Source organism: Haplochromis burtoni, unplaced genomic scaffold (genome assembly GCF_018398535.1).
Source record: "Haplochromis burtoni strain Fernald_Lab_line unplaced genomic scaffold, NCSU_Asbu1 Contig_78, whole genome shotgun sequence".
In the NCBI taxonomy this organism is placed as follows: domain Eukaryota; kingdom Metazoa; phylum Chordata; class Actinopteri; order Cichliformes; family Cichlidae; genus Haplochromis; species Haplochromis burtoni.
Window position 1 is genome coordinate 1,169,733 of NW_024582439.1, and position 12,933 is coordinate 1,182,665.

The window sequence follows — 12,933 nt, forward strand, 5'->3', positions numbered from 1 at the left end:
TTTAATTATTTTAATGCACTTTATCACTTGGTAATTTTTGCAAGTTAGTTAATATTTAATTGGATATTAACTCATTTTCATATTTAAAGATGCGCTTTCAGAAAACTTTTACACAAAAGAATCAGTTCAACTGCAAATTCTCCATTTATTAGTGCATTAACAATTTTCGCATGTTTAGAAAGATTTATTTTGGAGATAGAAATCATTCTACACCTGCCCGATTAGACGTGAAGCAACTCTTTGGTAATTCACAAAAAAATGAAAAAGTCCAGTGCTTGAAATTTGATCATAAAGCTTTGATGCTGCTAAATAAAGAAACAGTCCAGCCTGAAATGAGCAGCATTAAATCCTAATCATTTCTCGAGATGCTGCTGAAGAAGCTTTAATGGGGTTTTTGCTTGCACAAAACTCGGATCTCATTTGAGGGGTTTTTTTTCCCCCTCATCTTCCTTGGTGAGTTTTTATTTTGCAGTGGATTGAAAATTATAAATATGATCAAGTAGAATAATCTCGCCCACAAATCCCTGTTTGACTTTCAATTATAGCTTCAAGACCGATCGTGAGACATCGGTATGTGTGTAAATTTATCCAGGGATATGGTTAAATAATTGTTTGCTGTGCTGTTGTGGGTTCAGCTCCGGGACACGCCTGCTTCTGACATCCAGTTTCGTCTGGATCACGAGCGAAGGATGAGGGCGGCAACGGAGGAACGGGAGGCCGTCGCTTCTCTGCCTCAGGTACGGTTATTCAGTCTGAACGCCTTCAGAGAATGAGCGCAGGAGCAGCGGCATCACTCTTTGCTGGGTTTTCTATCTTTGCTGGCTGAGCAGAATTTTAAGTGCACGACACCATCTGATGGGAAAGAAAGTTTCAGTATTTTTATTGATTGATTGAATAGTTTTAGACCAACACTGATGTGATACAGTCTTCAGTATGCGTTATCAATGAAACTGCTCTTCATTTGATTCAAGTTTGAGTTTAATTCTACTTAGCTTTGCAACAAAATTTGTTTTTGTTCATAATTTTGTCTTTTTTTCTTATGTTTTGTATTCTTGGTACTTTATGATTCATCCCCAACTGTCTCTTGGGTAATTTGATTCCAAATCATCAAATTTCTGACCATTTTCTGCTCAACTGTCACCAATTTACATATAAATTTTAGCTTTATATATCAGATACTTTTTAAGATATAGTTTTTGAAAAATTTCCAACACACACACACACAGATCTCAAAAACTATTGAACATAAAAACTTGAAGTTTTCACTGGCCTCTTTATTACCATCAAAATGAATCGGGATCCATAATCTGGCACATAATACATTTTCTTTTAAAAACAAGTTTGTGGATTGGCTGGTTAAAATGTGAAAAATTATTCAGGTTTTTCAGTGCTGTAAAGCATTCTTGCAAAGCCTCATATTTGACGACACACTAAAGAAAAACTTCACACTGGAAAAGACGACTAGTGACAGTTTCTCAGGTTCATTTTACAATACCATAAAATAAAACATACGTTTTAGCATGCTGGAGTACAAAAACAAAGATATTAGTGGAAGGTCGAATCCAAATAAACAAAGATTTTATATATATGTATGTATTTGATCTGTTTTGTTTATTTCACTATATGAATGGAGGTTTTTTTGCAGCAGGATGATGAGCGTTTACGTCTGGAGGCCCAGCGTGAGGGTCTGGAGCTGCAGGGCCTTCAGACTCACGAGGTGCCCTGGGCTCAGGAGAGAGCCATGCTGCAACAAGAGGTCCGCCTCTATAGACGCAACATCATCATCATCTACATGAAGCTCAGGTGGATCCTTATGCACTGGAGGCTCGGACGCAAGGAAGACTCTGGAGACGACGCGGTGCACCCAGAGGTGAGTCCGACAGGGGTTTTGTGGACTTACTTTTTACTTAAGCTTTTATCGATGAAATGATTCTATTCATTTTTTGAGCACTTTGACTCTTCATTGCACCAGAAACCAGACACAAGTGATGATGAAGCAAAGAAATAATTGTTAAAAAAATAATAATTAGGGAATGAAAGGGAAAGGATCAAAGAGTTAAAGCAGGAAAATAAAGTTTTTCTTCTTTTTTTTTAACTTTTGCCCCGCAGCCAGCTGAGTCTGATGAATTTTTCAATATTTTTCGCTTCACTCTCTTGTGGGGGACTTTGCACAGAATCCAGAAACAGTTGTTGGTTTTACCTTTTGCATCATCCATGAAGATCATCTGGTGCACAGAAGTCAGCATTTTGGATTCATTCCATTACTCTCATCATCCAGTGAGAATTAAAGGTAACCGTGGATATACTGAATAATAAATAAAGTTCCAGGAAGCTGTAGTTCAGTGCAGATATGCTGTCGGAGTAACCCAAATCCCTTAAAAATGCTGCAGATAAGGTGGGTTGTGGTTTAAGTCAATCATTAGGAACAACACGAGGAAAACGACAACAAACAAGTGACTCATCCTGATTCACTTCCAGCCCCGTGCCTCTTACTGGTGTGTACGTCCCACCTGCGATGGTTAATTGGTTGGCCGGCTGATTGAGCGACTCCATTAGTTGCTCACCTTGTTGATTCAGCGGTCGATGTTTTCCTTGTTATCTTCTCCTGCCCCTGGTTGATTAAACTCCTAATTTATAAGATTCATGTGTTTAGTTTTGTTTTTCTTAGATGAATACACTCACTGGATTACTCTATGCACCGCAGCCAGCAGCGATAACTTCTTTTCCTTTAATTTTCTCCTGATGGACAATTTATTTTCTTTCTTCGAATGAGCTGTTTTTGCATAATTCTGTGCTGCTGTTTCTAAATCCCTCGTTTTTTCTATCCTGACTCATCGAAGCCTAATTTGTGTACAGATGGTGGAGCAGCGAGTTACCAGCAGGTTTCTTTCTGTGTGTTTACATCGTCCTTATCTTACCTTGACCTTAAATCTCAATTAAACTTGATTTTTTTATATCCTTTAATCATCATAATACCCTCAAAGAGCTTCACAGTCCTTAGATTCAGAAACCGTAAAGCAAATTGATGCTTCTCACCTTTAAAAAACAAAAAAAGGTTGAAAAAAGAAAGAGCTGCTGAACTTATTTTGGTGTTTAGTCTGCAAAGGCTCAAGGCTGCTGAGACCATGTGTTTGAGATTGCGCTGGCTTTGTTCTTAGAATAACTTCAGTTTATTGACGCTAAACATGATCGGAGAGGAAAACTCTCCAATCACGTGGAGAGAATAATTAATCTACTCAAATTCAAGTAACTTCATTTATTCACGATTCTGTATTGAGAACATTCTCATTTGCACATTGTCCTGTGTCAGGACACTTGAAACAAAAGCCATCCTAGTAAGAATAATAAATACACTCAAATTTGCACCACCAATAGAAGATGGTGTAGTTGTGAATAAGGTTACTTTACTTTGGGCAAGTTTTACACAACTGTAAATCCTGGATGGGGTCAGCCTTCAATCAGAACATCCACCTGCAGGCTGGATAAGCCAAGGAATGAGTGTCCTCTAGCAAGACGGTGAACCTCAGTTTGCCCTGATTGGTGAATGCAGGGTGTAGTGTGAACCATAAAAGGTTTAAATAGCATTAAAGAGCATTAAATATAATTTTAAAAGCAGTAATATGGTATAAGTATAACACATGAAGAAATCAAATGAGTCAGCTTCAGTTGCTTCTGCTGTGTTTTTTCTGTCAGAGTGTCGAGAAACATTTAAATATTTTGGATTTCTTTTGCTTGTTTCTTTTGGGTTTTTTAAGGATCTTCTGATTGATGCACTCCATAGACCTGAATGAATGATTTTTGCCTCTAGGCTGTTTCCCTGGAACAGAAAGCATAAAGAGCACTGAGCTCCTCTAACTGACAGGGAAGGCCATACTACACTTCTGTACAAGTCACACTGAGAAGGCTGTGATATGTAACGTCTAAAGCACAAAGCAGCAAGCACTCTATCCGCCTCTTAATCGTGCAGGGGCATTGTCATTTTAAGTGTGTACAGTCCAATGCCTCAAATACGGAAAGATCTGTAAGTGCACGCTGTTCCTTCTGCAAATGTTCTCCATGATTCCCTTCACTGCTGACCTCGGTCAGACGTATGTCTTTGCTGACATGCATGCAACGATATAGGACGAGCATTACACCACGCTCGATCATTTGTTTTGCTTTCTATCTGTTGCATCAAATTTATTAGAGTTACAGCCGAGACTTTTTGGAACAAGTTCAATAACATCGGTATCTGCGGCATTACAGAGCTCCCATTTATTAAAAATGCCTTTTTTCCTTTTTTCGTTGGAGTTTTGCCTCACTGTCACCTGGTGATAAGGAGACGGCGACTTATTGTGTTTCAAAATTCTCCCGAGTGTCTCTTATCCTTGGAGCCCAGAGATTTTCATTTGAGGGCTTAAAGTTGTGAAGCTTTGACTGACTGAATTTCGAGGATGTTTTTCAGGTGGAAAATTAAGGAATTAAATGGGTGAAGGAGCAGATTATCCAGCTGTCAAAAAAGGGAAAAAATAATAATAATTTTTGCATAACTTAAGTGTGAGTTCATTTCCTCCAAAATAACCCAGACTGAATACTTGTGTGGTTTAAACTCACGAGTATGGATTTTGAGCAGGACTTGTTGTTCGTATTAGATAGCTCAGATGTGTTGGTGAAAGACTTGGGTGTGTCACTAGCTTCTGTCTGTTGCATGCTGGGAAAGGCTCAGTGATTGTGAGCCTGAAACAGAATGTGTTGGTACACAACAAAAAAACCCACAAACTAAGGGCACGAATGAAAACATGGCTTTTTGTTGCTCTATCATCTGTTCCAGTTTGAGAAGTTGGAGGGCTTCCCAGAGTTGGGAGTGATCATGGAGCAGGCGGAGGGGGAGTCAGACCGAGACGACAGACTGTGTTTACCACAGACTCCAGGGGACGTCCCCGACACCACACCCATCATCCCTCTGCCATCACCTGACCGTCACCTGCAGCACCAAAGACAGGTACAGCGCTCTTACAGCAGCTCCACTGAGTTGACCTGAGTATCATGTCCATCCCTTCATGACCACAGTGTGCCCTGATCTCTATCCAGTTAGAACCTCTTCCCATCTTGAATCCGACACTCATTGCAAATTCTCCCAAACTGAGCCCCAGTAATGTTTTAATTTATTGCCATTTTAATCCGTGTGGATAAGATCGTCTTTTTCTGTTGCACGTTTAGGGCAAAGATCTGAAATTGAGTCATTCGTCTGGTGGAGTCTTTCTGGGCACTTTAAAGAGCAAAAGCTTGTTAATGGTCCCTCACATAATGACTCTCACTTACTGTGTTCAAAAGCATGAATTTGGCAACCTTATGAGTATAATACGAGCACAGCGTGCGTCAGAAATGTAATAAACTTGGATAGGATGTCAAGTTTGAGGCACGATGACTGTACGATGGTATTACTGAATGAAAAAAGGGCTTTGGCTGCAGTTCTACTACTATTTGTTTCAAGCTCCATCATTCTTAGTGCAGTTATGATAACACGGTTTCTTTGTTCTTTCTTCAGCACAGTTTTCTGGATGAATGAATTTATATTTTCAGAATGACCGTGAGCTCTAACACAAACAAAAAGGTTCAAAGCTGTGTTTAGTAAAACGGAGTGGAATACAGTAAGATGTAATGGAGACTTCAGTAACTGTAAAAAGAAAACACATCAAAAGTTATACCCTTTTTTTTTTTTTACTCTTTCATTGTGTGCAAATGAGTGTTTGGCAGATATTCATTGGAGCTGCTTGGCACAGTATGCAGATGGGAATTTTGACCTACATAACTGGTTAGAGACGGTAATTATTTTGGGTAAACCCAGTTTTATGCTTCTTGTTTATGCAAACATCAGGAGACAAAAGGAGCTTCCTTTTTTTGAGTTTCTAGATCTTTCATGTGATGAAATCTCCTTTCAGTACCTCAGCTGACCCCCCTTAAAGTAAAGAAAGCAGCTAGACATTTTGGGTCGAATGCATTATTAAGCAGCACTAAGTGCTCTACTTTGTCGTGTTTTGATTTTTCCCAGCATCTCAAAAATGGTGTGTACAATGATCTGACATTGTAGCTTCAGTATATGAACAAGCGTGCATAGTAGGTTAACGTGAGGGCAGAAATGCAGACTTGATATAGTAAGCATTTGCACGCGTGCAGCAGAGCAAGCACAGATCATAGGTCCTGCAGCCAGAGTGAGATATTAGTGACATAAGATTATTTTAAGATGTGAAAGGGTCATTCTCAGTTCTCAGTGACAACCGGAGAAGAAAGTAGGCAGATTGGTGATGAAGAAATCCTTCATTCCTTCGGGTACTGCAGTTGGCTGATATGATTGAAGTGCTTAAGCATATATGAATAGCCTACATACGGCAGATAAGTTCTGCAGTCGTTGTGAACTTTCATCACATTTCTGGTAGGGAGAGCTCCTCCTTTAATTAGACTAAGCAGTCTGTGAACGTGGTGTTTTTCCAGCAGCTGAATGTTGACGTCTAACCGTTGACTTCACAGCACTCGGATACTGACGTCACCGGTTTTGGCAACGACGTTTGAACCAGATTGTGGTTTTTGTGTTGCTGTTTAAACATGGGTGGGATCTTCCATTCACTCCACTTTCCTCAGTCATTCATACGAGGTTTAATCGCTGTTTCTGGTTGTTGATGCTGAGACTGATGCTAGAAATTCACTGCTGTTGCTAGCTTAATACTAGCTTTAAATCACAATGGTAGATGATGTTGTAGAGTGGCTCATTGTGCTGTGACAACCTACATATTTAAGGGAAAGTAAAGAAATGCTTCATAGGAGCCGATTCATTTCTTTAAAACTTGGCCCGTGGTCCTCATTCTTTATATTAAACTCACTTGTAGAATTTGTTGTGTTTTATAGCGACTTCTGAGTGAAGGTGATTGCTCATTCTTGTAGTTATAGATATGTGAGACCTGTGAAACCTTGATTGTTTTTATCCTGTGGCCTTACAAGCACAACAGGAGGCAGGCTGTAAAGGCAGAAAGGGAGTTTTACTTCAATAGTACAGGTTCAAGGTTACAAAAACAGGCAGACGGGGAGCACAGGGAGGATCAGACTGAGGCAGAACCCAAAGTATGAGGAAAGGTTAAGAAAACAGAAAGCTTGAAAGGTCAGGCATCAAGATAATCTACCAAAGGTGGAGGTGTATGTACTGAGGACTGGTGGGAGTGGCTGGTCAGAAGGGTGAAAATGTACTACTATGAAAACTGTAACAGCTGTGAAGGATATGAACACAAAGAGGGGAATAGATAATAAATGATCGATGAATCTGAGTCACAGGAAATCCACCAGCAGGCTAAGCCAATAGCAGCATAACTAAAAGCTGATCAGCCTTGATTAAATCAGACTCAGAATCAGTTCCGGGACTAACTTTACGTGTTATCAGAAAGGAAACTTTTATGTCTCATCCTAAAAGTAGAGAGGGATATCTGTGTCCTAAATCCAAACTGGGAGTTTGTTCCTGATAGCTGAAGGCTCTTCCTCCCATTCTACTTTTAGAAACTCCAGAAACCACAAGTAAGCCTGCAGGCTGAGAGGGAAGAGCCCTATTGGGAAAATATGATACTAGTAAGTCTTAACAATATGATGGAGTCGAGATCAAGGTTTTAAATTCAGTTCTGGGGCTAATATGGGAAAAACATGTCAGGTTATTTTCTCAGATCATTCATCATGTACTCCGTAGATGGGTTCTTCATTAAATTTGAAAATTTTTTATTGTTTTACACTAAAAGCAACGGGAAAATTATGAGTTTACTGTGCAAGAAATTCTCTGACATGGCCCACTTAGGATCATATTGGGCTGCCTGTGGCTCATTAATTAAAATGAGTTTGACTTCTGTTATATAGAGTATGCTAGAAAGGTAAAAGCACAGCTATTTATATTCCTTTTATAATGAGAGCCTCAGTCTTTGGATACTTTTTTCCTCTTATCTTTGTTTTGGTATTATTTACCCTAAAAACATAAATAAAAAAATGAACTATAGAAGACTCAAGCAAACAATAGTTTGCAACTATTGCGCTCATGTTATGTTCTCAGAGCCGGCAGCGCTGTATTGACACCTCGAGGTGATCAGACTCTTTTTGTGATTCACTGCCTCCTGCCAAGACCTGAAGCCTCTCCACAGCAGGACCACCAGAGGCAAACAGCTCTGCAAACACCTCTCTGAGCAGACAGCTCAGGCAAGCACCGCTGTTCGTTTCCCTGTGCTCGACTGGATGCTGCTGCTCATGTAGCCATGAGCCATACGAATCCGAATCCAGATCCTGGATGACGAAAGTTTTTGTTGCAGCCATAATTAGCGCATTGCTCAGAAGTTCTGAAGGAATTTTAAACAGTTTTTTATTCTCACCCAGCTTTCAGCTCTTTACTCGGCGAGGTCAAGAAAAGGACAAGGATAGAAAAAAATAGAGTAGAATAGACAAGAAGAAAAGTAAAAATTATTTTATAAAACGCTCACAAAGCAGGTTCATCCCGAGGTGATTCAGAGAAAAAAGGACGTGGGTTGAACGAATCACAGTTTTCAAGATAAGGATTCTGAGTGTGTTCGTTCACAGTTTGCCCAATGTGTGTTTCTGATGATTGTTTTGTCTACATCCTGTTCGTGCAGTTCGGCGAGACACGTCGAGTGCTACAGGTCTTGCGGACGCTGCTGGAGGAGTTTCGAGAGGAGCTGCGGGAGGAGGAGGCGCGGCGATGCCAACTGCAGCAATCCTACGCCAATGACAAAGCCGCCTGGGAGGTCAAGTGGGCAGAGATGAAGTGCCATGTCGCCCAGGTACAGATGGCGTCTCAGCACCCACCTTTAAAGGGACAGGACACAATCTGCTTTTTTTTTTTGCCTTTTTGCACTCAGAGAAAACCTGTTTTGTTTTCCCTTTTTTCTACCTGTGAGCTCACTGCTCCTCTTTGGCCAGTTTTCTGTTTTGAAAGTAAAGCGCTGGAATGAATAATAACTCTAAATAGTGTCTTAAACCATATCACATCTGACAAACAAACGAACATTTATAATCTCTCCTCACCGATTAAATTTTTAAAAAGAACCGCATCCAAGGAAATAATGATGAATCACACTCTTGGCACTGCACAATGGATATAATCTGTCTTTGCGCAAACTAATTAATTCAGCTTTGAGCCTAATTGTTCAGTGTGACTCTGAGCACATCTCACAGAACTGAAAACAGCTGTTAAAGCACTCATTCATATTCCTAATGAGATAGAAGTGCTTTGTACTTTGAAAGTATACCATCCTCATCTAAAAATGACATGGCTGTGTGTAACCTGATGTTTGTGTTGGTGTCATAAATGCTGAAGTCTGCTGATATAACAAACACATCCAGGTAGTTTTATTTGCTAAAGCATGCTTTCCTGCATCAGCACGAACTATTAAAAAGACCAGTTTTAGTAACGGATCGACGTATCTGATTAGTTTTGGCTAATCAAATGGCTCAAAAAAGAAAACGGTTGTTGGCAAAGCCCTGTGTGATAGCATGGCTGCTGTCTGGCAGAGCAATAAATAAAATGACGAGGAAGCCGTTTACACAGTGCTGTATGCTGTCTGAAACAGACTGTCTGACAATTTTAATGCCAGATTGTGGTGGATTAGCGAATCTGTAAGTGTAAATCTAGTGTGGATTATAGCAAAGACGCATGTGGCTCAGGTCTGCTAATGTCACAAGCCTCCTCAGTCTGCATGTCGGAGTACCTTGGGCCGAGATATTGAAGGGATCGTGTGTGTTAGCGTGTGAATGGGTGGATAAGGCTCGTAGTAAGAAAGCACTTGGACTGCTTTCTCACAAACTAATTGAGTAGAAAAGCATCATGTCAGTACCAGTCCATTTATCACTTTATATTTGCTGAATAATGAGACATCCCAATAGAAAATAAAATCTGCACCTCGCTAATAAAGTAATAAATAATTCTTCCAAAATTAAATTAGATTGTTTCCAGAAGTTAATCTTCGATAAAAGTCTTTGTAAATCTGTCTGTTAGGAGGATTATAGATGGTTAACACTCCTGGTTTAGCTCGAGGGCTAGAATCTGCCCAGCAACAACTCCAAATTTGGCCCATTGGACAGCTTTAAAAAACATATGGAGTGCATAGATTTTGAACTTTTAACTGTATTTTCATATTTTTTAACAGCTTTTTGCATTAGTAAAGACCCCCATCTTATAGTGGAATCCATACTACCCAAAAATACAAGGACATTTTCTGTTACCTTTACACGTTTATCATGTAGCTTCACTGATATGACCCACTTCACATCAAAGTGGCCCGTATGTAGCCCACGATGTAAAACGAGTTTGGCAACCCTGATCTAAACCAGTCACTTCCTTAGAGGAGGTAATTAGTGTTTTATAAAAATGTAAAGGTTTGTTATAAAAGCACTTTTAAAACCAGCTGATTGGTGAGCCACATATTTTCTTTATGACTTGGTGGAGGGCAGAAGCTAAAAGAGCGAGTAATGGACCTACCCCTCTAAAGCAGGGGTCCCCAATCCCAGTCCACGGGGGCCGGTGCCCCTGCAGGTTTTAGATCTCACCCTGGGTCAACACACCTGAATCACATGATTAGTTCATTACCAGGCCTCTGGAGAACTTCAAGACATGTTAAGAGGGTTATTTATCCATTGACATCAGCTGTGGTGGGACAAGGACACATCTAAAACCTGCAGGGACACCGGCCCTCGTGGACTGGGATTGGGGACCCCTGCTCTAAAGCCACGAGTATCGTTTTAATCTGTGTGTTTTTGTGAGGTTTTGAGACCCCTATAGCATCAGTGTCATTTTCTTTTGCCTGGAAAACTTGAACAAATTGCACAACAAATTTTTAAGCAATAAATTACACAAAACTGCTGGCTGTAGCAAAAAAAGATCTAAATTAAAACTCATATTTGCAAACTGATATTTTTTTTCTTTTTCATTTGTCAGAAGATTCAGTAAAAACTCAAGTTTCAAGAAATTATAATTTTTTGGGTATTATTTCATGGTTCATACTTTATAGGGTTTAAAAAGGGAAACGTTTGAGGTATACGTATCTAGATCGATGGCTTACTCTTCTGATGTCATATTTCAAAACTCCCCTCACAGTCTGGCGGTCTAATTAAGATACCTGTTGTTTGATTCCCTCCCAGCTCCCATCTGTAGGCTCAGAGGAGATAATTAGTCATCAATCACTCCTAAATTTTGTTGTAACAGATTCAAAGGAAGCGGTGAACTCTGCTGCAACAAATCTGTCATTTTGAAAAGCAGTTCTCTGACTGAAGTGTCAGGATTGTGTTCACAGCGTGTTTCTAAGAAAAACTGTTATTAAAGGTCAAACATAATTAAATCGTTTAAGAGGCGAAATAAACAGCAACTTTATTCTGAGAAGCAGCACATTGGTTTGGCAGCGTTTGCTGAGTGTGTTTTCTTTGCATGCGTCTCTGTGGGTACCTCGCTGTCGCCGCGCGGGAAATCTAAAACTTTCTTTCCCGTTGAGAATCGAACCGGGTCCTGAATGTCCTCTCTGACCACTTTGCTGAGAGCTAAAAATTTGAAACCCTTGGTGGGTGGAGAAGTGTCTCTTATCAGCCTGAGCTGATTTTTTTTTTTTAAAGGAAACTGCAGCTTTGGGAACCAATTAAGAGGCTCGAGTCAAAGGAGGAAGATTATCTTTTTAACTCTTGTGCTTTTAATCTGTAAATCTCTTACACGGTTCAATCCTTCCACAGAGGAGAGGTCGCTGAAGGCCACAGTGGGAACTAATGTACTTATTTGCCCTGATAACTGTGCAGAGTTCTTTACTTGCTTCACTTATTAGGACTTTAGAAATATACTTCTCATTCAGGATTATTATACAGCCCAGTAGACCAGAGTAGAATTGGAAATTGCTCTCACCTGTGGACATAACCAGTGATTATGTTATTGCTTACGCTGCCTCCTGTTTCATGCTCTGGTCTGGCCACCTGCTCGCCCCTACAGAGCTGCCTGTATTAATAATACCGCAGAGTCTGACTTATAGCATTCGTTCAGCAGCTCTAAGTGTACTCATCGTCTCTTCCGGTGTCAAATTAGGCAGGTTTAAAACAGATAAAAAGCCTACAAGGCAAATATTTGTGAATGAGAGAACGGAAGCTCGTGTTTGAGGAGGTCCGTGTGCACAACTCTCCTGCTGCAGACTCTACTTTGTACCATTATGTCTTGGAATGAAAGCATGTCTTAAGACTACAAAGCTCCGCTCTGCAGAAAGAGAAGCTTCCCTCTCGTTGTTCTGCAGCTTTGAAGAATCTGCAGAATGTCTGATTCCCTTCTTCTTCCTCCCCCCCTCTCCGCTATTGTGTGGTTAGACATATAAATTCAGGTTTGAACTGTCTCTGCCTGCTGCAGAATAACCGCTTTGTCATCCTCTCTTGCCATTTCGCTGTGTACAGCAGAGATTCAATTCATTTTAATTAATTTGAACTCGTTTTAAGTTGGGAAAAAGTCACCTAGCAGCAAGAAGGTCCTTGGTTCAGATCCAGGTGTGGTGTTTGCTTGTTCCACCTTGTTCCTATGTGGGTTTTCTCCGGCTACTTTAGGTTAGATAGCAATTCTAAATTGAATGTAAGTGTGAAGGTGAGAGTGACTGATTGATTGGACCCCCCTCAGACCTGTGACCTGTCCGGGGGATACCCCCACCTCTCGATCCGTGACAGCTGGGTTAGGCTCCAGCCTCACCTGGGCAATAAAGTGGATGGTTTTTATCGCTTATCGTGCCATTTTACCCTTTTATTTGGCCCTTAAGTTATAAAAGAAGATCATTCTCACCTGCATGTCTGCACAGTAATTGTGTAACGATAAAGAGTTCAGCGTGAAAAGTGGGAAGAGTTGGACCGGCACAAGAACCGTGCTGCTTTGTTGTGTTGATTAGGTGAGTGAGCAGCAATGCTTTG

General features: G+C 40.4%; 1 protein-coding gene across 5 annotated transcripts in view; it reads left to right on the forward strand.

Annotated features, from left to right (window-relative positions):
- LOC102314454 (microtubule cross-linking factor 1) overlaps positions 1-12,933 on the forward strand; it is a 79,561-nt gene that overhangs the window by 50,944 nt on the left and 15,684 nt on the right. For 4 of the 5 annotated variants that reach the window (XM_042222015.1, XM_042222017.1, XM_042222019.1 and 1 more), the window contains 4 exons: positions 636-737; positions 1,646-1,870; positions 4,811-4,981; positions 8,631-8,798. In XM_042222015.1, the coding sequence (XP_042077949.1) occupies positions 636-737; positions 1,646-1,870; positions 4,811-4,981; positions 8,631-8,798 (666 nt within the window). The remainder of the gene's footprint in view (positions 1-635; positions 738-1,645; positions 1,871-4,810; positions 4,982-8,630; positions 8,799-12,933) is intronic. The other variant, XM_042222016.1, reaches the window with a different exon arrangement.